Genomic DNA, 22,913 nt, shown 5'->3' on the forward strand with positions numbered 1-22,913 from the left:
GCTCTCTCTCTCATAAATAAATAATTAAAAAAAGAAGAAGTAAAGGAACCATAATGACATAAAGGTGCCAATCAAAGAATTCCAAAAGACAGCATGATTATATACATTACAAGTTTTAGGAAGTTTGAAGATAAGGACTGAAAGATAAAAAAGAGAAGGGTTTATTTTGTACCAAAATCTCCATAAGTGCCTCAGTCTCACCTAGGAATCTCTGAAGTGAGATTCAGGAATCCACCCTAATTACCGGGACCACATGCCTGGGAAGTCATGTCATACTCAAGAGCAAGGCTCAGAAAACAGAGAGTTAGAGCAGAAACAGTAAAAATGGCAACTAGCCTTGTCCCAAATTGCTGCAGTGCTTAAAGGTAATGGACTTCTCACAGCAGGAGAAGGATGGAGCGAACACAGAACCACCTGTAGGGCTCCCAAAACACCACTGGGCCTTCCAGAGGGGAGTGACAGTTACTGCCCTGTTCTTTTGCTTAAGGCAACTGAAACTCAAGTGCTCATGCATAAAAATGATCTCAAAACTTAAAAATCTGTGACACAAATTTAAAAGTGTTACCAAAAAATCATGGTTGAGAAAATGTCAGCGGACAAGGAATAACTAAATTCCCTATTTCTTCTCTTTCCCTCTATAAGGAAAAACCAGCTTTCAGGGAAGGACAAAAAAGGAAGTCATAAGGACAACAAATAAATGTGGGTTTTTTTCTTAAACATGTTCTTTCTAGAAAAGTTTTCCACAAAATCAGAATAATGGGAGTTTCAGGGGCTTTCAGATAAACTAGGGAAAAAAAGACATTCCAAATCACTAACATGAAACCAGCAGTGATACTTAAAACCTAAACAATAGAAAACAGAACAGAAAGAAAGATACCATGGAGTCCTGCTAAAATTTCTATATCGCCAAACCTACAGATTAGGGTAAATCTAAATGTGTGTGTGTGTGTGCGCGCGCGCGCACATGCACGCAAGTGCGTGGAGAGAGAGAGGGAGAGAGACCAAGGAGGTGGAAGTTAAAGAAACGAGGTTTCACTAACAGACTAAATGCCACCTCACAGGTAAATTTTAATTTGGATATGAAAAGTAGTCGTTGCTCTAGAATGGTGTTCTACAGTTTCCTTTTGAGAAAGGAAGAACGAATTTTTCCTAACTAATACATCTTTTTTTTTAATATAATTCCTCAGTTGAATGGAAATGTCCTGCCTCAGTTACACAGAAAATTGTTAGGTTCTCTGTGCAGATGGGAGGGCTTGCAGAGAGCCTTTGTGAGTGATTTGCCCGCATGCTCTCTGGAAAGAGCATGTGGGACTCACACGGTCCTGCACTTGCGGCAGAGGCAAGGCCAGAGCGTCTGGATGTAAGCATGCTGAATAAGGTAAAATTTTGAAAAGGGTGATTTAATTTCATACTTAAACCTTTTTATAAAACCCCACATCGATTTTCTTAACTTCGGTTGGCGTATTAAGTTTGCTTTTATAAATACTAGAAGGAAGTGTGGTCTTTTATTAAATACATGTTCAGTAGAAGGTATGATCTTGACTTCTTTTCTGACCATGGCTTAGGCTACAGATTTGCCACTTTTCACATGACCTGAAAGGAAGCAGATTTTAAAATTACACTCAATTAGCTTGTTTTATAAAATAAAAATGAGGCCATTTTAAAAAATAATTGGCATGAAATAAATGAGTATGTCCCAGCCTGAACCAGTCTTGAATTAAGCCTTGGTGTTATGTCAAGTCAAGAATTTTCCCCTACCCATCTCTCTCTCTCTTTTTTTTCATATTTAAAGCTATGAGGTCACATTTCCCATAAAGCCGGTATTATTCTTCCTAATTCTGCTATGAATAGAATAACTTTGAATAAACTGCTTGCCCTCTCTGGTCTTCACTTTCTTCACTGTAAACTGAGGGGGTCATTTCAGAGGTTCCATCAAGACCTAACACTTCTATAGCATGAAAGTGTAAGATACTGGGTGCTTGGAGGGCATGGAGGAGATGTGGGGGGAGAGGTGATCTTCCTGGAAGATGGGAAGGGAAGCAGGGAGAGGTTACGGGCCAGGCTAACGGCAGTGGTAGAGCAGAGAGAGACAGTGGGAACCAAATGGTACCATTAGTAATTCAGGCCTTAGTCATCTCCCTCCTGGATTATGTTGGTCTCACTCTCTCTAATCTCTTCTTCAGCCATTTTATAAGGAAAGCCGTAGTATTCTCCCCTACTAAATTCCTCTTCTCTGCTACCTAAAGCTTTTAATGGCAACCCTCTGCCCTGGAAATAAAGACCAAACTTCCAAGCTTCTAATTCAGTACTTTTAATGAAGTGAGCACCAGAACTCTCCAACTTAGTTTTCTACTGCCGCTCACAAACTCAACCACAATCAGCCAAATGGATCTTGGCCACTTCTCTATTCCTGTGTTTGAACGTTTCATCATCATACTGGGCTTTCATTCTAGAATTCCCTTCATGTTCCACGCTTGCTACCCATCCGTTCAGGCAATTCCTCTTCCTTCATGATGCTTCCTCTTCATACTTAGGCATCTTTGAACATACACAGCACTGAGTTTAACTTTTCAGGTATGCACGCTCACTCACAAACTGGGAGGTGGGCTGCTTACAGACAAGGACGGTGTAAAGCCTCAGTCTCCCTTCAGGGGACTAGGCAGAGGCTATGCATAAGCGCTACAGATACTGGGTAAAGACGGCAAGGGATATTCTGCCAGAAGATCTAGGTTTGTTTGTCTTAACCTTTAAAAAACCATAGCACCTTTTGATAAACAAAAAAATCTTAGGTACTGAGTGTCCACATTAAAAAGAATGAGTTCACATCCTATATAAAAAAGAACTTAAAATGGACCATAGAGCTAAAAGAAAAGAGCTAAAACTACAAAACTCTTACAAAGAAAACATAGGAGTAAATCTTGGTGACCTTGGATAAAGCAAGGTTTCTTAGACATGACACACACAAGCAACAAAAGGAAAAACGGATAAATTGGACTTCAAACTTAAAGCCTTTTCTGTCTCAAAGAACACAAGAAAATGAAAAGATAATCCACAGAATGGGAGAAAATCTTTGCAAAGCATATATCTGATAAGGGACTTGACTCCACAAAATACATAAAGAACACTTACAAATCAACAAGAAAAAGACAACCCAGCTTGGAAATGGACAAAGGATTCGAACAGATACCTCTCCACAAAAAGTATACAAATGGGCAGTAAACACATAAAAATATGCTTAACATCATCCGTTATTAAGGAAATACAAATTAGAACTACATTAAGGTATCACTTTACACCCACTAGGATGGCTAAATTTTTTTAAAAGGACAATAACAAATGTTGATGATGATGTGGAGAAAACGGAGTCTTCACATACACTTTCTAAATGATTAGGCACAGCCTGGCAATTCTCCCAGGAGAAATGAAAACCAGCAGTCACACAAATTTGTATAGGAAAGTTCACAGCATTGTTATTTATAATAGCCAAAAGCATGGAAACTCAAATATCCACCAACTAATGCACGGATAAATTTGAATCCATACAACAGAATATTATTCAGGAAAAAAAAAAAGGAACACTGAAACATGTTCCAACATGGAGGAACCTTGACAACAATAAGCTAAATGAAAGAATCCAGACACAGACCACCACAGATTGTATGATTTGTGAAAATGTCCAGAACAGGAAAAACTACAGAAATAGGAATGATTAGTGGTTGCCAATAGTGTTTCTTTTTGGGGTGATAAAATGTTCTGAGATTAGATGGTGGTGATGATTATATAACTCTGGGAATACACTGAAAACTGCTGACTTGTACATTCTTAAATGGTGAATTTTATAGTCTAAGAATTATATCCCAATAAACCTGATATTTTAAAAATTCTTAGGTATGCCTGCCACCAAGATTCTGATAGTGCACCCTCCTGATAGTGGGACAGAAGAGTATTCCCCCAACAGGCTTTACAAAATACAGTTATAAAACTGAAAGTGTTTTTTCAAATTCTGCCACTCTATCTCCTAGGAGGACATGCCTTCTTAGTTGAAATTCAAAGGCACAGTAAATTATGTAAAATTAAACAATGAGTAATGGTGACAATAGTAAGATTAGTATTAGACATTCTCTGTAAAAATAATTCAGTTATTATTTTTAGTTATTCTTTTTTTTTTAAGATTTTATTTATTTATTTGACAGACAGAGATCACAAGTAGGCAGAGAAGCAGGCAGAGAGAGAGGAAGGGAAGCAGGGCCCCTGCTGAGCAGAGAGCCCGATGTGGGACTCGATCCCAGGACCCTGAGATCATGACATGAGCCGAAGGCAGCGGCTTAACCCACTGAGCCACCCAGGCGCCCTTTAGTTATTCTTAATACTGAAACTAATAACAAACCCAGGGAGTTCATACTCATATATGTGCTGGTAAAAGGTTAATGGCTACTTAATGAAGATTGTTAAAATCAGAGTATCTCAGAATTAACAACACTGAACCTCATATTCATCTTTTCTGACATTCAAACCATTTTCATCCAAAACTTACGTGGTGTTGCCATTTTTGTGAAGATAGGAGTCACAATATCTTCCAATTGTTGTTTCTGTTCAAAAATCTCGTTAATGGAAGCTTCCAGATTGGTTTCCAACCACTCATTTTTTACACGGCATGCAGTGAGGATGGTATTCTAAAGACAGAAACAAAGAGTTTATTTTCTACTTGTTTATTGGAAAATAAAACTCTGTAGTATCTCTAAACTAGCACTGTTCAACACAATTTTTTTAGGATGATGGAAATGTGCTATCTGCATTGTCCAAACCAGTCACCATTTGACATTTATAGCCTCTGAGTACTAGAAAAGGGGCTAGTCTGACCAAGAAACTGGGTTTTTAATTTGATTTAATTTTAATTAATTCTAACTTAAAACAGCTACATGTGGCTAGTACTTGCTATGTTGGACACACAGCTCTAACATCAGTGGAATGTCGTATATAATAAAACTCATAATCTAGAGTCATTAAGTCTTGGGCCAGTGAATACCCTCTCCCTAATTCTTTAGTTTCAGTGGGCCCTGTGAGAAGAGAAGTGTTTGCAAAGGTTGGAGAAGAACAGATGGATGGTATGACCCAAAGGCAACTAAATACACAATGCTATTTTATTCCCTCTCAGATGGTTCAGAGAGGAAGTGCAAGAAATTCCAGAAGAGCTCCACCTCACTGAAAACGTCTCAGTTTGCACTGCAAAGCTAACTCTGTCGTGCACAGCAAACTGAGGGCATCTGCTTTAAGATGTTTACTTGGAGGCCCCTGGATGGCTCAGTCGGTTAAGAGTCTGCCTTCGGCTCAGGTCATGATCCCAGGGTCCTGGGATTGAGCTCCACATCAGGTTCCTTGCTCGGCAGGGAGTCTCCTTCTCCCTCTGCCTGCCACTCTGCCAACCTGTGATCTCTGTCTGTCAAATAAATAAATAAATAAAGTCTTAAAAAAATAAGATGTTTACTTGTTCTATGGTTAGTAATAAGAAAGAGAAATGAATGCTTTATTGTATGGCCTGTCCATACTATTAAAAACGCAGACATAGGTAGAATCAAGTGGATTTGAAAAGATGTTCATAATATATTATTAAAAGAAAGAAAAGCAAATTAAGGAATTATATTTAGTTTAAAAAAAGAATAAAATGTATAGTGTAATCCCACTTATATAAAAACAAAACCTTATAAAATGTATGTACGTTTATGTGTGCATACATATGTTTATAGAACTGATGGGACAAGTATGGCGAAATTAACACAAGCTTGTTATCAGAACCACAGGGTAAGGTAGTAAGACTGGAAATGGAAGAAAGAAAGTTAAGTTTACTTTAGGCATTTCAATTTTATTCTAATTATTACTACATGTACACAGTATTTTCTAGTTCAAATAACCAAATATTTAAAAATTGAAATTAAAAAAGCTTTTATAGTAACTTGTTAGACAAGGTACTGTCTGTGGCAGGAAATTTTTGTTTCCCAGATCCAATAGCTGGGAATTAGAATCCAATAGAGTCTAATAGAATTTTGCCTATATTTTGTTGGTCCCAAAAGAGATCTTTTGTAAAGTGTTTTACAAACCACAAGTAAAATGTGTAACTTCTCATGTTCTCAGAGGTGGGGATGTATTACATTTTGAGCAATAGGTAATTGCTTTTTATCAGAATTTTAAGTTACAAGGAATTCACAGAACATCTTGTACAGAAATGCAAGACATAATTTATTTTTGTAAAGATTTATTTATTTGAGAGAGAGAGTGCATGCCCAATCAGGGGGAGGGGCATACAAAGAGAGAGAGAGAATCTCAAGCAGACCACTAAGTGAGGAGCCCTATGTGGGACTCCATTACACCACCCTGAGATCACAACCAGAGCTGAAATCAAGTCATCCAACCGAGTGAGCCACCCAGGCACTCCGAGAGAGAGAATTTAAAACCAAAACACGTTTCTGGTACCTGGAGCACATTTTCTTATTTTAGTGTATATGCAAAGCAATAAACTACTCTATATGCAGAACTTAGTATATGGTAAATGTGGGAAGCTGGCTTGACAATTAGCTCTCCTTATATTTGTGTATCTTTTTTTTTTACCATTATGTAAACTTTGAATATACAATATATGTATACAAAGAAACTAAAATATGATATATATGTAAGTTTTAAAGCAAAGCTTAATGAAATGAGTATCAATAGACCCCACTAATCAACAGAATAACCAGAACATTGCCAGAATAACGCTATTTCTGTGCCCTGCCTGTAATTCATCTCCCAATCCTCCTCCAAGAGATAATGACAATCTGTGCTTATAACTTTGCTTTCTTTTCTAATAGTTTTACTCTATACATAGGTATCCCTAAACAATACAGTTTTATTTTGCTTGGTCTTGAAGTTTATAAAAATCTCTGTAGTCTTTCCTGATTTTTTTTTTCCCACTCAACAATACATTTAAAAAATGTATTCAAGTTCAAGTGCCTGGCTGACTCAGTTAAGCATCTGTCTCTTGATTTTGGCTCAGGTCATGATCTCAAGATGGTGATCTCAGGGTTGTAAGATTGAGCCTTGCATCAGGATCCCCACTCAGCATGCAGAGCCTGCCTAAGACTCTGTCTTCCTGTCCCTCTGCCCCGCCCCCTCCCCTCTTGCTCATGCATGCTCATGTTTTCTCTCTCAAAAAATAAATAAGTTTATTTTTTTGAAAAAGTATCATGCTATTGAGTGTGATACTTAGTACATACATCTCTATGTCACTCCTTAATACTATTTCATTTAATTTTTATCAGTCTATTTCTTACGAGTAGTTTACCAAGGAAGGAGTAAGGGAAGGAAGGAGGGAGGGAAGTTGGTAGGAGGAAAGTTGGGAGGCAGGGACAAGACAGCAATAAGGACCACCATCTACCTCTAGAGCATTAGTATAGAAACTAAAGATGGAAAAAAAAAAAGAAATTAAAGATGGAAAGCAAAAATCTCAAAAGACTTCGGAACGAACAATAATCACAATGCAGTACCTTGTCTTCCTTAAAGAGCTTCCCTGGTCCCTTTTCTGTGTCTGTAACAGCTCCAGAGACCTTTGCAATATATTTTTTCAGAGCCAGCCTTGCCTCTGAAGGAATAGGACAATAAAATGCACAACAGTAAGACAAAGACTAAAAAATATGCTCAATTATTTATAAGGTACTATTATATATCCGGCGTTTATAAAGACTATGTAATAGAATGGGCACCTGGGTGGCTCAGTTGGTTAAGTGTCTGCCTTCAGCTCAGGTCATGATCTTGGGGTCCCGTGACTGAGCCCCATGTTGGGACCCCTGCTCAGTGAGGAATCTGCTTCTTCCCCTACATCTGCCCCTTCCCCACCCGGCTCATTCTCTCTCCTCTTGCTTGCTCTCTCTCATTTAAGTAAAGTAAAAAATTTTTTAAAAAATGTGTGTAGATTTGTTAAGGTTGTTTCATTGAATTTCAAGATAGATAACTTAACTCGCATAGCACTTTGGGTCATTCATTGTGTTCCTAAAATGATGCTAAAATTTTGAAGACAAATAAATATAAAATGTGACACCTAATCCTAAAGAGTCCATAATCCATTAAAAAATCTACTCTAGAGGGTGCCTGGGTGGCTCAGTGGGTTAAGCCTCTGTCTTCGGCTCAGGTCATGATCTCAGGGTCCTCGGATCGAGTCCCACATAGAGCTCTCTGCTTGGTGGGAAGCCTGCTTCCTCCTCTCTCTCTGCCTGCCTCTCTGTCTACTTGTGATCTCTCTCTGTCAAATAAATAAATAAAATCTTAAAAAAAAAATCTACTCTAGAGAAAGGAACAAAAATTCATTTCCAATAAATAAGCTGTCACTTGCTTTTACCCTTTGTGGTTCTTCAAAATAAACTCAAAAATAGTTTTTTCTCTTTTTAAAATATTTATTTATATAAGTAATCTCTACACTCAACATGAGGCTCAAACCCATGACCCTGAGATCAAGAGTGGCATGCTCCTCCAACTGAGCCAGCCAGGCATCCAGATTTATTTTCTTTCTTTCTTTCCTTCTCTCTCTCTCTCTCTTTCTTTCTTTCCTTCTTTCAAGTGTTTAAAATAATTCCATTCATTATAGCATCCATAGTAAAGTCATCACAAAATCTGCAAAACCTATTTGAATAAAATTACACCTTGAGAGAAATAAAAGACTCAAATAAATGGAAAGGTTTACCATATTCCTAGATGGAACAACTGAATATTGCAAATTGTAGATAAGCCCCAAATTAATTTGAAGCTTTGGTGTATTTACCTTCTGTGGCTGCTATAACAAATGGCCATAGATTTTGCTAGCTTACAACAACACAAATTTATTCTCATAGTTCTGGTATCCAGAATTTAAAATTGGCATCAATGGGCTAAAGTCAAGGTGTTGGGCTGATTTCTTCTGAGGAACCTACGAGGAAGACCCATTTTCTTGCCCTAGTGGTAGCTTGTATCCATGACTGGTAGCTCTTTCCTCCATCTTCAAAGTTTATTGGGTCTCACCTTGATAATCCAGAATAATCTCCCCATGCTTGACTGAAGGATCTACAAAATCCAATTTGCCATGTGAAATAACATTCACAGTTTCCAGGTATAAGGACCTAGATATGTTTGATAGCCATTTTTCAGCTCATTACAGCCTGCCCTAAAATTCACAACTATCCCACATGCAAAATACATTCACCTCATCCCAACATCCAAAAATCTCAACACATTACAATATCAACCCAATGTCTAAATGCTCATCTAAAATATCAACTCAGAAGTCTTAAATCTCATTATCTAAATCATCTAAACAAGCTATGGGTGAAACTTTGGTGTGATTCATCAACCTGGAGTAAAATTCCTCTCCACCTACAGACTAGTGAAACTAGAAATCGAGTTCTCTACTCCCAAAACACAATGGTGGGACAGACACAGTGTAAGAGTTGTAGATACTGCCATTCAGAAAAGGAGGAAGTGGAAGGAAAACAGGAGTCACCAGTCCCAAGCAATTTTAGAATCCCACTGGGCAAATCCTATTAGATGTCAAGACCTAGGAATAATCCTGTGTGGTAGAAGGTTCCATCCTCTTGGCCGGCGCTCCAGACTGCATTCCATTTTTTTTTTTTTTTTTTTTTTTTAAGAAAGGTAGCATGTGTTCACAGCTGAATAGCCTCATCAGTCTGTTTCCTGCCTGCAGAGTTCTGGGAGTCCAGCAGCCTTTTTTCCTTTTTTTTTTTTTTTTTCTTTTAAGATTTTATTTATCTATTTGAGAGAGAGAGAGCACAGTCAGGGGAAGTGGGGGAGGGAAAAGGAGAAGCAGACTCCCCACAGCAGGGAGCCTGATGACACAATGCGGGGCTCGATCCCAGGACCCTGAGATCATAACCTAAGCCAAAACCAGATGCTTAACCAACTGAGCCAGCCAGGCGCCCCAAACAACCTTTTTACTTTTTGTTTTCTCATCTCCCTTTGTTCAAACTGACAATGCTGCTACTGGTACAACATCCTCAAAAACCTTGCGAGTCTCCCTGCAAGCCACAGAGACTCATTACGTTAAACAACAGGCTCCTCCATGGATCCTTCTTAGATAATCTTATTTCTATTTCTGGCTTCTGCTAAGATGGCTGAGGGAAGCCATGAGTAACGCACCCAATCTCTTCAGCACCCACAAAACACTGTTAAGTTACATCCTTGCTTTTTCTCCAGAGCACACTTTCCTAACAGTGAATCTCCTAATTTTAGCACTTTTGCTACCTGGATAGGCTGAGAATTTCCCAAGTTATCAAGTCCCATTTCTCTTTTACATAACAGGTTTTTTCCTCAGTATATCTTTTCCCTCTCACATTTTACTATAAGCAACAAGAAGAAACCAGGTCATGCCTTCAACACTTTGTTTGGAAATCCCTTTAGCGAAAGGTCCAAGTTTCCCACTTACAAATTCTGCTTTTGATATACGGACAGGACACAATTCAGCCAAGCTTTCTGCCATGTTTGTCTTTCCTCCGTTTTCCAAGAACATGAACCCTAACCAGCAGAATCTCTACTGTCTGTGTTTCAACCAACAGTCTACTCAAGGCAATCTAAGCTTTTTCTATTTTGTACCTCAAAATTCTTCTATCTACTCACTATCTAATTCCAAAACTGTTTCTATGTTTTTAGATATTTTTTTTATAGCTGTACCTTAATTCCAGGTACCAAAATCTGTCTTAGTTTTCCATGGCTGCTGTAATAAATTATCACAGACTTGATGGCTTAAGACACTAATGTATTCTTTTACATTTCTGAGTGCCAGAGTCTGAATTGACTTCACTGGATGAAAGTCAAGCACAGACAGTGCTGACTCCTTTTAAAGGCCTGAGAGGGGAAACTATTCCTTGTCTTTTTCAGCTTCTAGCAATTTTCTGTTTTCCTCAGATTATGGTCCCTCCCAACACCTTCAAAGTACATCATGCCATTCTCTGCTTCCAGTCACATCACCTCCTCCTCTTCGTGTCCAACATCTATTTCCTTCTTTTAAGGACACTTGTCATTACATTTAGGGTCCACCAGGAGAATCCAGGATAATCTCTCAATCTCAAAATCCTTAATCATATCTGCGAAGTCCATTTTGCCCTATAACATTCATGGACTCCAGTTAATGACCTGGATATACTTGGGGGCCATTATCCAGCCTACCATGATCATCATACAGTCTCATGAAAGTCCATATGGGAGTTTTTGAGAGTTAAAAAGATCACTATACAGAGAACGATGGAAGCAGGATAGGGGGACGATAGGCTGATCTTGTCCCACAAACACAAGTAGATAATGATCATCCTAAATTTCCCAGAAACGAACCTGAACAAATTCTACAACTAAAGCGAGAGAGGAAGACACACAGAAGAGGAAGAGGAAGAGGAGGAAGAAGAAAAAGAAGAAAAGAAGAAAGGAGAAGGAGGTGAAGAAGAAAGAGGGGGATGAGGGGGAGAGGGAGGAGGCAGCAGAGGCTTAAACAAAGTGCCAAGATGGAAGAATTCAGACCATATGAAAGAATAAGATAAGGTTATGGATAGAGATCTAAATGAAACCAATATAAGTAATGTGCAATGTGCCTGATGGAGAAGTTAAGGCATCATAAGGATACTCTCTGAATTTGAGAAAAGAATGGAAGACTTCAGGGAGACCCATCACACAGAAATAATAGAGTTAAAAGGAATCTGTCAGAAATGAAATTGCAATAACTGAGATTAGAAACGGGCTTGAGGCAATGAACACCAGGCTGGAAGAAAAGGAAGAATGAATTAGCAATACAGAAGACAAAATAATGGAAAATAAGGAAGCTGGACAAAAGAGATAATGAATTATGGAACATGAGAATAGACTTAGGGAACTGAGTGACCTCATCAAAAGTAATAACATTTGTATTCTAGGAGTCCCAGAAGAAGAAGAGACAAAGGGGGGCAAAAAATTTATTTGAAGAAATAATAGCAAAAAAATTCCCTAATCTGGGGAAGGAAACAAATATCCAGGTCCAAGAGACACAAAGAACTCCCATCAAAATCAACCAAAGCAGGCCAACACCAAAAATACTGTAACTAAATTTGTAAAATATAGTGATAAAGAAAAAAAATCTTAAAAGCAGCAAGACAAAAGGAGTCCTTAACTTACAAGGGAAGACCCACAAGGCTGGCTGCAGATTTCTCAAGAAAAACACGGCAAGCCAGAAGGGAGTGACATGACACATTCAAAGTGCTGAATGGGAAAAATCTGTAGCCAAGAATATTCTACCCAGCAAGGCCATCATTCAGAAGAGAAGAAGAGAAAAAGAGTTTCCCAGACAAACAAAAACTAAACCAGCCCTGCAAGAAATATTAAAAGGGACTCCCTGAGTAGAAAGGAAAGACCAAAAGTGACAAAGACAAGAAAGGAACAGAGAACACTTCCAGAAACAATGACAAAACAAGTAATAAAATGGCACTAAGTACATATCTATCAATAATTATTCTGGGTGTAAATGGACTAAATGTTCAAATCAAAAAACACAGAGTAAAAAACAAACAAACAAGACATCTATATGCTGCTTACATGAGACTCATTTTTTACCTGCAGATTGAAAGTGAAGGGATAGAGAACCATTTATCATGCTACTGGATGTCAAAAGAACACCAAAGTAGCAATACTTTTACAGGAAAACTAGATTTTAAAATGAAGACTGTAACAGAGATAAAGAAGGGCATTATATCATAATGGGATAATCCAACAAGCAGATAGTTATAAATATTTATGCATCCAGTATGGGAGCACTCAAATACATTAAATAATAAAGAAACATAAAGGAACTAATTGATAACAAAACAATAATAGTGACTTTAACATCCCACTTATATCAATGCATACATCATCTAAACAGAAAATCAACAAGGAAATAATGGCTTTGAAGGACACACTGGACCACATGGTCTTAACAAATATATTCAGAACATTCCATCCTAACCAGCAGAGTACATTTCTTTTCAAGTGCACATGGGATGGTCTCCAGACCAGATCACATACTAAGTCACAAATCAGGCCTCAACAAGTACAAAAAGACTGAGGTCATACCATCCATATTTTCTGACCACAATGTTAGGAAATTTGAAGTCAAAAAAAAAAAAAAAAAAAAAAAAAAAATTGAAAAGTTCACAAATACATGGAGCTTAAACAACATGCTACTAAACAATGAATGTGTCAAACAGGAAATCAAATAAGAAATAAAAAATACATAAAAACAAATGAATATGAAAACAAAATGGTCCAAAAGGTTTTGGATGCAGCAAAAGTGGTCACAAGAGGGAAGTATATAGCAATACAGGCCTACCTTAAGAGGCAAGAAAAATCTCAAATAAACAACATAAACTTACACCTAAAGGATAGAAAGGACAAGAAAAAGAGCTCAAAGCCAACAGAAGAAAAGAAATAATAAAGATTAGAAATAAATGATATAGAAACTAAAAAAAAAAAAAAGGAAAGATCAATAAAGCCAGGAGATGGTTCTTTGAAAGAATTAACTAACTTGATAAGCCCCTACATATCAAAAAGGAAAAGAAAAGAAAAGAAAAAGGACCCAAATAAAATCACACACAAGAGAGGAGAAACAACAACTAACACCACAGAAATACAAACAATCATAAGAGAAGATTATGAAAAACTATGTGCCAACAAACTGGACAGCCTAGAAGAAATGGATAAATTCCTAGAAACTTATAAACTACCAAAACTGAAACAGGAAGAAATAGAAAACTTGAACAGACTGATAACCAGCAAAGAAACCAAATCAGTAATAAAAATCAATAATAAAAATCTCCCAACAAACCAAAGTCCAGGACCAGACAGCTTCACAGACAAATTCTACCAAATATTTAAAGAAAAGTTAACATCTATTCTTCTCAAACTATTACAAAGAATAGTTTTGAAATTCATTCTATGAGGCCAGCAATACCCTGATACCAAAACCAGAAAAAGACTCCTCTAAAAAGAAAACTACAGGCCAATATCCCTGATGAACATGGATGCAAAAATTCTCAACAGCAAACTGAACCCAACAGTACATTAAAAGAATCATTCACCAATCATGGCCTCATAGAATGATTTTGGATATTTTTCTTCCTTTTCTATTTTTTGGAATAATTTGAGAAGAATATGTATTAGCTATTCTTTATATGTTTGGTGGAATCATCTGTGAATAAAGGAAGTGGGGTTTATTCCTGGGCTGCAAGCATGGTTCAATATTCACATATCATCAATGTGATGCACCACATTAATAAAAGAAAGGATAAGAACCATATGACCCTTTCAATAGATGCAGAAAAAGTATTTGACAAAGTACAACATCCATTCATGACAAAAATTCTCAACAAAGAGGATTAGAAAGAACAAATGTCAGCATAATAAAGTCCATATATGAAAAACCCACAACTAATATTATTCTGAATGGGGGAAAAAAACCAGAGCTTTTCCTCCATGGTCAGAAACAAGACAGGGATGTCTACTCTTACCGCTATTATTCAACATAATACTGGAAGTGCTAACCACAGCAATCAGACAACAAAAAGAAATGAAAGGTACCCAAATTGGCACTAAAGAAGCCAAACTTTCACTATTTGCAGATGATATAATACTCTATATAGAAAACCCAAAAGACTGCACCAAAAATCTGTAGAACTGATACACAAAATCTGTAAAGTCACGGGTTACAAAAGCAACATACAGAAATCTGTTGCATTTCTATATACCAATAATGAAGAACCAGAAAGACAAATTAAGACATTGATCCCATTTACAATTATATTAAAAACTATAAAATATCTAGGAATAAACCTAACCTAAGAGGTGAAAGAGCAGTGCTCTGAAAACTATAAAACACTGATGAAAAAGATGAATATGAAAAACAAAGAAATGGGAAAACATTCCATGCTTATGGATTAGAAGAACAAATATTGTTAAAATTTCTATACTACCCAAAGTGATCTACATATTTAATGTAATCCCTACCAATAGTATTTTTCACAGAGCTAGAACAAATAATCCTAAAATTTGTATAAAACCACAAAAGACCCCACATAGCCAAAGCAACCTTGAAAAAGAAAAGCAAAGTTGGAGGCATCACAATTCTGGAGTTCAGGTTATATTAAAAAGCTATAGTGATCAAAACAATATGGTACCGGCATAAATACAGACACATAGATCAATGGAACAGAATAGAGAGTCCAGAAATGAACCCACAACTATAGGGTTAATTTATCTTCAATAGGGGCACCTGGGTGGCTCAGAGGGTTAAAGCTTCTGCCTTCAGCTCAGGTCATGATCCCAGGGTCCTGGGATCGAGCCCCACATCGGGCTCTCTGCTCTGCAGGGAGCCTGCTTCCTCCTCTCTCTCTGCCTGCCTCTCTGCCTACTTGTGATCTCTGTCTGTCAAATAAATAAATAAAATCTTTAAAAAAATTTATCTTCGGGGCACCTGGGTGGCTCAGTGGGTTAAGCCTCTGCCTTCGGCTCAGGTCATGATCCCAGGGTCCTGGGATCTCTGCCTGCCTCTCTGCCTACTTGTGATCTCTGTCAGATAAATAAAGAAAAAATCTTTAAAAAAGAAATTTATCTTCAATAAAGCAGGAATTAATAGCCAATAGAAAAGAGTCTCTTCAATCAATGCTGTTGGGGAAACTGGATAGCAACATGCAAAAGAATGAAATTGAGCCACTTCCTTACACCATACACAAAAATAACTTCAAATAACTGTCACCTAAATGTGAGACAGGAAACTACTAAAATCCTAGCAGAGAACACAGGCAGTAACCTCTTTGACATCAGCCATAGCAAATTCTTTCTAGATATGTCTCTGGAGGCAAGGAAAACAAGAGCAAAAACAAAGGCTTGGACTTCATCAAAATAAAAATCTTCTGCACAGAGAAGGAAACAAACTACAAAACTAAAAGTCAACCTGTGGAATGGGGGACAATGATTGCAAATTACATCTCTGATAAAGGGATTGTATCCAATATATATAAAGAACCTATACAACTCAGCACTCAAAAAACAAATAATCCAACGAAAAAATGGGTAAAAGACACAGAGAGACATTTTTTCTAAAGAAGATATCCAGCTGGCCAACAGGCACATGAAAAGATGTTCCACATCACTCATCATCAGGGAAATACAAATCAAAACTACAGTGAAATATCACCTCACACCTGTCAGAATGGCTAAAATAAAAAACACAAGAAACAACAGGTGTTGATGAGGATGTGGAGAAAGGGGAGCCCTCTTGCACTGCTGTTGGGAAGGCAAACCAGGGCAAGTACAGAGAATCCTCGAAGAGTCAAAACTAGAACCACTCTACAATTCAGCAATTGCAGCACCATGTGTTACCCAAAGAATACAACAACACTAATTCAAAGGATATGTGTGCCCTGATGTTTATAGCAGCACTATCTACAACAGCCAGATTACCGAAAGGACCCAAGTGTCCATCAACTGAAGGACATCTATACTGATGTGGTATATATATAAAATAGAATATTACTTAACCTTAAAAAAGGATGCAATCTGGCCATTTGCAAGGATGTGGATGGAGCTAGAGAGTATTATGCTAAGCAAAATAAGTCAATCAGAAAAAGACAAATACCATATGATATTGCTCCTTTGAGGAATTTAAGAAAAAAAAACAAAGGTGTATAAGGGAAAAAAAGAGGGGGGGGCACACCAAAAAATAGATTCTTAACTATAGAGAACAAACTGATGGTTATGGGGTGGGGGGGACTGCGTGAAACAGGTGATGGGGATTGAGGGGGGCACTTGTCGTGATGAGCACTGGGTGTTGTGTGGAGATGTTGAATCACTAAATTGTATATCTGAAACTAATATTACACTGTATGGTAACTAACTGGAATTGAAATAGGAACTCAAAAAAATTCACTGTAATATTCAGCTGTGTCATCTCTACTACCTAACAAACTCTTAAGCTTCATTTGTCTATCTGTAAAGTGGACATAATGGGAGGTCAAATTCAGACCCATGTCTGGAATAGTTTTTTGGGGTTTTGTTTGTTTGTTTATTTCTTCAGTAGGCTCCATGCTGGGTTCAACACAGGGCTTGAATGCACGACCCTGAGATCAAGACCCAAGTCAAGATCAAGAGTTGGACACTCAATGGACTGAGCCACCCAGGTGCTCCAGGAATTGTATTAATGTACAGGGACCAATTAACTAGTATCCTTGCTTTCATCCCTTCACAGCTTCAAACTCATCATTCATGCTACAAGCAAAATTAATTCCCTAAACTGGAATCCAAGGTCTAGATTTTGGCTACACTATTTGGGTAACTTGGAGTCAGTGGTAGTTCCAGAATTCCAATACAGAATGGAGGAATTAGAAGACAGGACTAAAGAACTTGTCATGAAACTGCATTTGTATAATAAGTGCACTGATTTTACCAAGAGCATGTGCCTATTTGGGGTGGTTTGGTAGAGAAAGGAGCATCCTCCTAACACCACCTGTGTAAGGCATTCAGGCTGCTATGGCAAAACATCACTGGCCGGGTAGATTATAAACAACAGAAATTCATTTCTCAAAGTTCTGGAGACTGAGAAATCCAAGATCGAGGCACCAACATGGCTGCGGTCTGAGGAGCGCGCTCTTCCTTCGTATCTGGCACCTTCTCACTATGCCTTCACACGGTGGAGGGGACCAGGGAGCTCTGTGGGAATGCTTACAAGGGCACTAATCTTATTCGTGAGGGTTCCACCTAAAACTATGACACTGGGCATTAATATCCAACATATGAGTTGGGGGTGGGGGAGACACAAACATTTAGACCACAGTAACACCTCTAAGTTTTGTCTATAAAAGGAATGTATTATAGTATAGTCCTCACAGAATTGTCCTAAGAACTAAACAAAGTGTACTATGATGCATGCACGTGTCTTGGCGCAGTGCCTGGGACAGAGTAAAGCACTGGGTAAGTTTATTATGATGTCACTCCTCTCCTCAAAACTCTCTAAATGACCCCCTACTGACTACTGAATAAAACACAGATCCCTCCAACACCCATTTAGCCACAAACTACCTGTCTAGCTTCAGCCCTTCCAGCATTCATCCAGAGAGTTTAACCATTATTTACAGAGCAATAGCCCTACCTGCCAACCTCACTCTCAGTTCTTCAGGTCTCTGTTCCGACATTTGCCTATCAGAGAGGCATTTCCTGATCGCCCTCTCTAAGGGAACGCACATTCCCTTACTGGCGACTTCATAACCCCCTTTGTTGCGCTACTTTTCTTGAAAGCACTCCATAGATTTATAGATTTTGACATAAATTTCTGGGTCTTCCTCCTGGAAAGTAAACATCAGGAACATATTCTGTTTTGTGCCAAGTTGTACATATATTCTCAGGTCCTGGGAGAGTATTTAGCACATAGAGGTACTCGATAAATATTTATTATATGAATGTTGACATACAATTTATTATGTTTCCTCAACCTAAGATGCCCTCTCGACATTGTCATCTTCCAAAATTTTACTCCTTTTCAAAAAAGATTTTATTTTACAGACAGATATCATAAGTAGGCAGAGAGACAGGCAGAGGTTGAGGGGGAACCAGGCTCCCCACTTAGCAGAAAGCCTGATCCCAGGACCCTGAGATCATGACCTGAGTCGAAGGTAAAGGCTTAACCCACTGACCACCCAGGCGCCCCCAAAATTTTATTCATTCTTCAAAGCTGACTCAAATACTCTTCTGTGAAATTTCTGATTCTCCCAAGTAGAGCTCATTGCTCTCTCAACCGTTACATGATTATAATTTGAGTTAGCTCTCATTTTAGTCTGTCTTATAATTTTTCTGATCTTATTTTTTGCTTCTATCTCTAGACTGTAAGCTTTTTAAAGGCAGGATCTATGTCTTATCTTTTTATCATACTCCATGCCAAATTCCCCACCCCTCACTCACTATCAGATAGTACCACATTGCCGCCACAGGGACATAATTTAAAAGAGGGTTGGAACTCAGTTTTTGCTTAGCTATTTGAAGGGAAGAGTGAAAAAACAGAATGAAAAAAAACCAAACAAACAAAACAGAAGCAAATGCTAAATTGTGTGGAAGGGTATGGCTCTAGCAACTTATAAAACTGCCATACTTCAGAAGGCTTGTAAGAGATATAAGTAAATTATTTCCATGAAAATCTGTTAATGTGACTACAGAAGTTATTAGCAAACAAAAATTAGGAAAGTTTTCATTTTTCAGGAAAGGGGAAAAAGTCCAAAACAAAAAGTCCAAAAGTCCTAAGAAACACAGTAGGGAAGCCGGGCTGGCTCAGTTGGTGGGGGTTGTGAGTTCAAGTCCCATGCTGGGTGTAGAGGTTACTTAAAAATACAATCTTAAAAAGAAAGAAAGAAAGAAACCCAGTAATTGGCTGGATGACACCTTTTCATTCTCATGTGGTCCTTTATGACATCACTAAATCTATACTGAATCACTATGGCTGATGATGTTATAATGGTCATCGGTGTATATTATGCTGACGATGCATCCAGTGGAGCACCATATTAACTGATCCCAGAGTGATTCTGCTCTGTGACCAATTTTTGGCTGTAGATTTTTTTTTCCCAATTAAGAAAGATGTCCATTCAAGGACTACCCCTAACTTTTTCTCTGTTGTTTATCTGTTTCCTTAGGGAGAGCTGCTGCATTTGTGATGGAACTATCTGGACAAAGGTTGGATGGGAGATTTTTCCAGAAGAAATGCATTATCTGAAAGTTAAGCCTTCTCCGTCTCACTGTCTACCTTACCCTCTGGACAAACTATGCTGCAATTTTGCTAATATGGATCTATTTCAGGGTTCTTTACATCTCATTTATATTTTAGTACAAGCTCTCTTTTTAATACTGTCTGTTTTATCTGTACATTACCTGTGGATGAAATGGAAAAAACACCAAAAAAAGGTGAATTAGTGATGCAAATAGTAATAGTTCTAAATACCATAGACTTTAAAACATAAGATTATCAGCTTCTTTGAGGGAACGTACCATGTCTTATTCCTCTTTGTAACATCTCCTTGCTCCCACCACTCACCCCCAAACATGTAGTACATTGTCTTGCACATACTTGGGGTTCAATAATGTGTATTGAATTAGAAAGTCTTAGAAATAATCTTATTCATCCTCTCTCTTTCAAGTTACAAAATATATCAGGAAGATAATGAGCTACAATGAGTAGAATGGTTAAGAGATGAAGTTATCTGTTTGGGCCCATAGGTTAGTCACTCAATCTTTGCTGTCCCATAAATGAAGTGTCTGGACAAGGGATCTGTAAAGTCCCTTGCAGACTTACCTAAGAAAGCTAAGTATGTCAAAGTTGTCATGTATTATTTTTTCTTTTTTAAATAGACTGCAAACTCATTTCTAAGGTAAGGATAATATTCTGGGAAATGGTACTCTTAACCTAATTTCCCACTTTGCCAATGGAACTGTATTTTGAGGCAATCTTAAAAGCTCATTGACTGGGGCACCTGGGTGGCTCAATGGGTTGGGCCTCTGCCTTTGGCTCAGGTCGTGATTTCAGGGTCCTGGGATCGAGCCCCGCTTTGGGTTCTCTGCTCAGCAGGGAGCCTACTTCCCCCACCCCCACCTGCCTCCCTGCCTATTTGTGAGCTCGTTTTCACTGTGTCAAATAAATAAAATCTTTTTTTTTAAAAAGCTCATTGACTTTCACAACAATTAGATATCTATGACATTACTAGGATTTGACTGCATTATATGTTGATGCATATTGATAATATGTTAGTAAAGGAAAATATTCTACTAATATTCAAGTAATTTCTTTCAGCAGAATGCTCTAACCATAAAAAGCACATATTAAATGCTCGCTGATCATGATAATGATCACTGTAATTTTAGATGATATACAAAAGAGCATTTCTTCTACACTTACACCTTTCTTTTATAGTAACCTTTCTTTTGTATAGATAAATCCTATGTAATCATATGATAAATGATAGATATAAATATAAATCATAGATAAATCATATAAATCATAGAAAAATCAGTGTTTAGAGTTTAAGTGTACATATCCAGAAAACAAATGTAATTTGAATTACAGTAGGAAAAAAAATCTGTAATATCATGTCTTCTTTTAGCTGAAAAAACGAGCCTCCCAAGATACATTTGTTAAGGACCTGGAAAATCCATCTATCTATGACATTGATCAAATACTCTGCCGGCTGGTGGCCACAACATCAATGATGACCAAGTACCTGAATCAGATGTCCCAGCATACTCCAGCTAAGAAAGTCAAGTACCGAAAACTGAAGAAGAGGAGTGAAGAAGGAGCCAAAGGATACTAGACCCATCTGTATGCCAATGTAGCCCAGTCCAACATGGAGGTTACATAAGAAATCTGTTGAAACAACTCATGCAAGGATAAAAATGGTTCTTTGAGAGCCTTTGTAATATTTTTTGTTACATACTTTACTGAATCTTTCCAAAGAAGTATGGGTTGAAAAATTACTTTTGCTAAAAAGGCATCCATACTTACTAGAAAAAGATTGTATACAATTACTTCTTCATATTTGTGTTTTTTCCTTTTAGTATATTAGATTATTAATCATTAACCAATATGTAGAATAGAATCTTGATTAAGTATTTCAATAAATCTGATGAAACAAATATTTGTGGGGTGCCTGCATGATTCAATTGGTTAAGCGTCCATGACTCTTAATCTCAGCTCAGGTCTTGATCTCTCAGGGTCATGAGTTCAAGCCCCACATTGGGCTCCACCCTGGGTATGGAAAGCTACTTTTAATTAATTAATTAGTGAGTTAGTGATTTTTTTCTCACTTTCTTGAGTAGATTTTTTTGGCCACACAGAGACTTTTAGGTTCCCATCTCAGATTGCTGAAATAGTATTTAAATATTAAGAAATAGGATAATTTTTTAAAGTATAAATTTTTCCATTTTCATTATGACAAATGATTAAGTACCAACATTTTTAAAATTTCAGGCTTTGGTTGATAATATACCTCAGTTTTTAGAAAGTATTCTGGGCTTTTGTTGATCAGCCACCTCAATTTTTATAAGTATGGCTACCATATTTTCCAAAAAAATTGGGAGACCTATCTGAGACCAGGATAGAAGATTTGATTTAAAACATGTTGAAAAAAGCCAGAAAAACATGCCAGCTCTGTAACATACCTCCCCCCAAAAAACTTTTAAAACTTTTAAAAAACAATTCTCGAAACAGTAATATATAACTCTACAGTCTTTACAAGTAACAGAATAGTGCCTGCTCTAGGTTATTGTGGATTATTAAAAGTTTATGAGTCCACTTTCCAGACTTTCCTCCTTACCTTCCATTCTCCCTTAGCACAACCCTGCTCTTGCATCTCCAAAAATGTCTCTTCCATCCTTTCAGAGTTCTGACCTGTCAACCAATTCCCTCTAAGAAAACACTGATACAAATTTCTTTTAATGAAAAGTCTCCAAAATTCAAAAATCCAAAGCACTTGATCTATGATAGTGGAATTTTCATCAGTATGGAGGAGACCCTTTTTAGGGTAGGTACTGGAGTAGACAGGCTTTAATAGGATACCTGGAGGCCAGCAAAGGGGGAGTTAAAATGGCTAGCGATTGGGAAAGTAAAGACTTGTCCTGACAGCACTCCCAATAGAAATGAAATGAAAACACGTTAGTCTGGCATTTCAGGCACTTATCTGGCTGTGATAACAGCAATAGCATTTTTCAAGTGCTAATTATAGACCAGGCCTTGCGGGAAGTGCTTTGTATTGTCTCATTTCATTCCTCACAACAACCCCATGAAGAATTTAAGTACCTTGTCCAAGGTGTCACAGGTTTCAAAATGGAGACACCAGTATTTGAACTCCAGCGAAATACCTATGTACTTTTGCTTT

The 22,913-nt window shown here is 37.6% G+C and overlaps 2 protein-coding genes across 4 annotated transcripts in view; one reads left to right on the forward strand and one right to left on the reverse strand.

Moving 5' to 3' along the window:
* The window catches only part of ANKRD45 (ankyrin repeat domain 45), a 55,253-nt gene that overhangs the window by 2,505 nt on the left and 29,835 nt on the right, over nt 1-22,913 (reverse strand). For 2 of the 3 annotated variants that reach the window (XM_013061194.2, XM_013061193.2), the window contains exons 4-5: nt 7,518-7,612; nt 4,535-4,673 (exon numbers count right to left, since the gene is read on the reverse strand). In XM_013061194.2, the coding sequence (XP_012916648.1) occupies nt 4,535-4,673; nt 7,518-7,612 (234 nt within the window). Of the gene's footprint in view, nt 1-1,483; nt 1,594-4,534; nt 4,674-7,517; nt 7,613-22,913 lie in introns of those variants that run through there. The other variant, XM_004761932.3, reaches the window with a different exon arrangement.
* Nucleotides 19,519-21,666, forward strand: TEX50 (testis expressed 50). Its single transcript, XM_013061195.2, has 2 exons — nt 19,519-19,950; nt 21,144-21,666. Exons 1-2 carry the CDS (start codon nt 19,627-19,629, stop codon nt 21,348-21,350), a joined length of 531 nt encoding a protein of 176 aa, XP_012916649.1. The 5' UTR covers nt 19,519-19,626; the 3' UTR covers nt 21,351-21,666.

Source organism: Mustela putorius, unplaced genomic scaffold (genome assembly GCF_011764305.1).
Source record: "Mustela putorius furo isolate JIRA1106 unplaced genomic scaffold, ASM1176430v1.1 tig00003942_pilon_pilon_pilon, whole genome shotgun sequence".
Taxonomy (NCBI): Eukaryota; Metazoa; Chordata; class Mammalia; order Carnivora; family Mustelidae; genus Mustela; species Mustela putorius.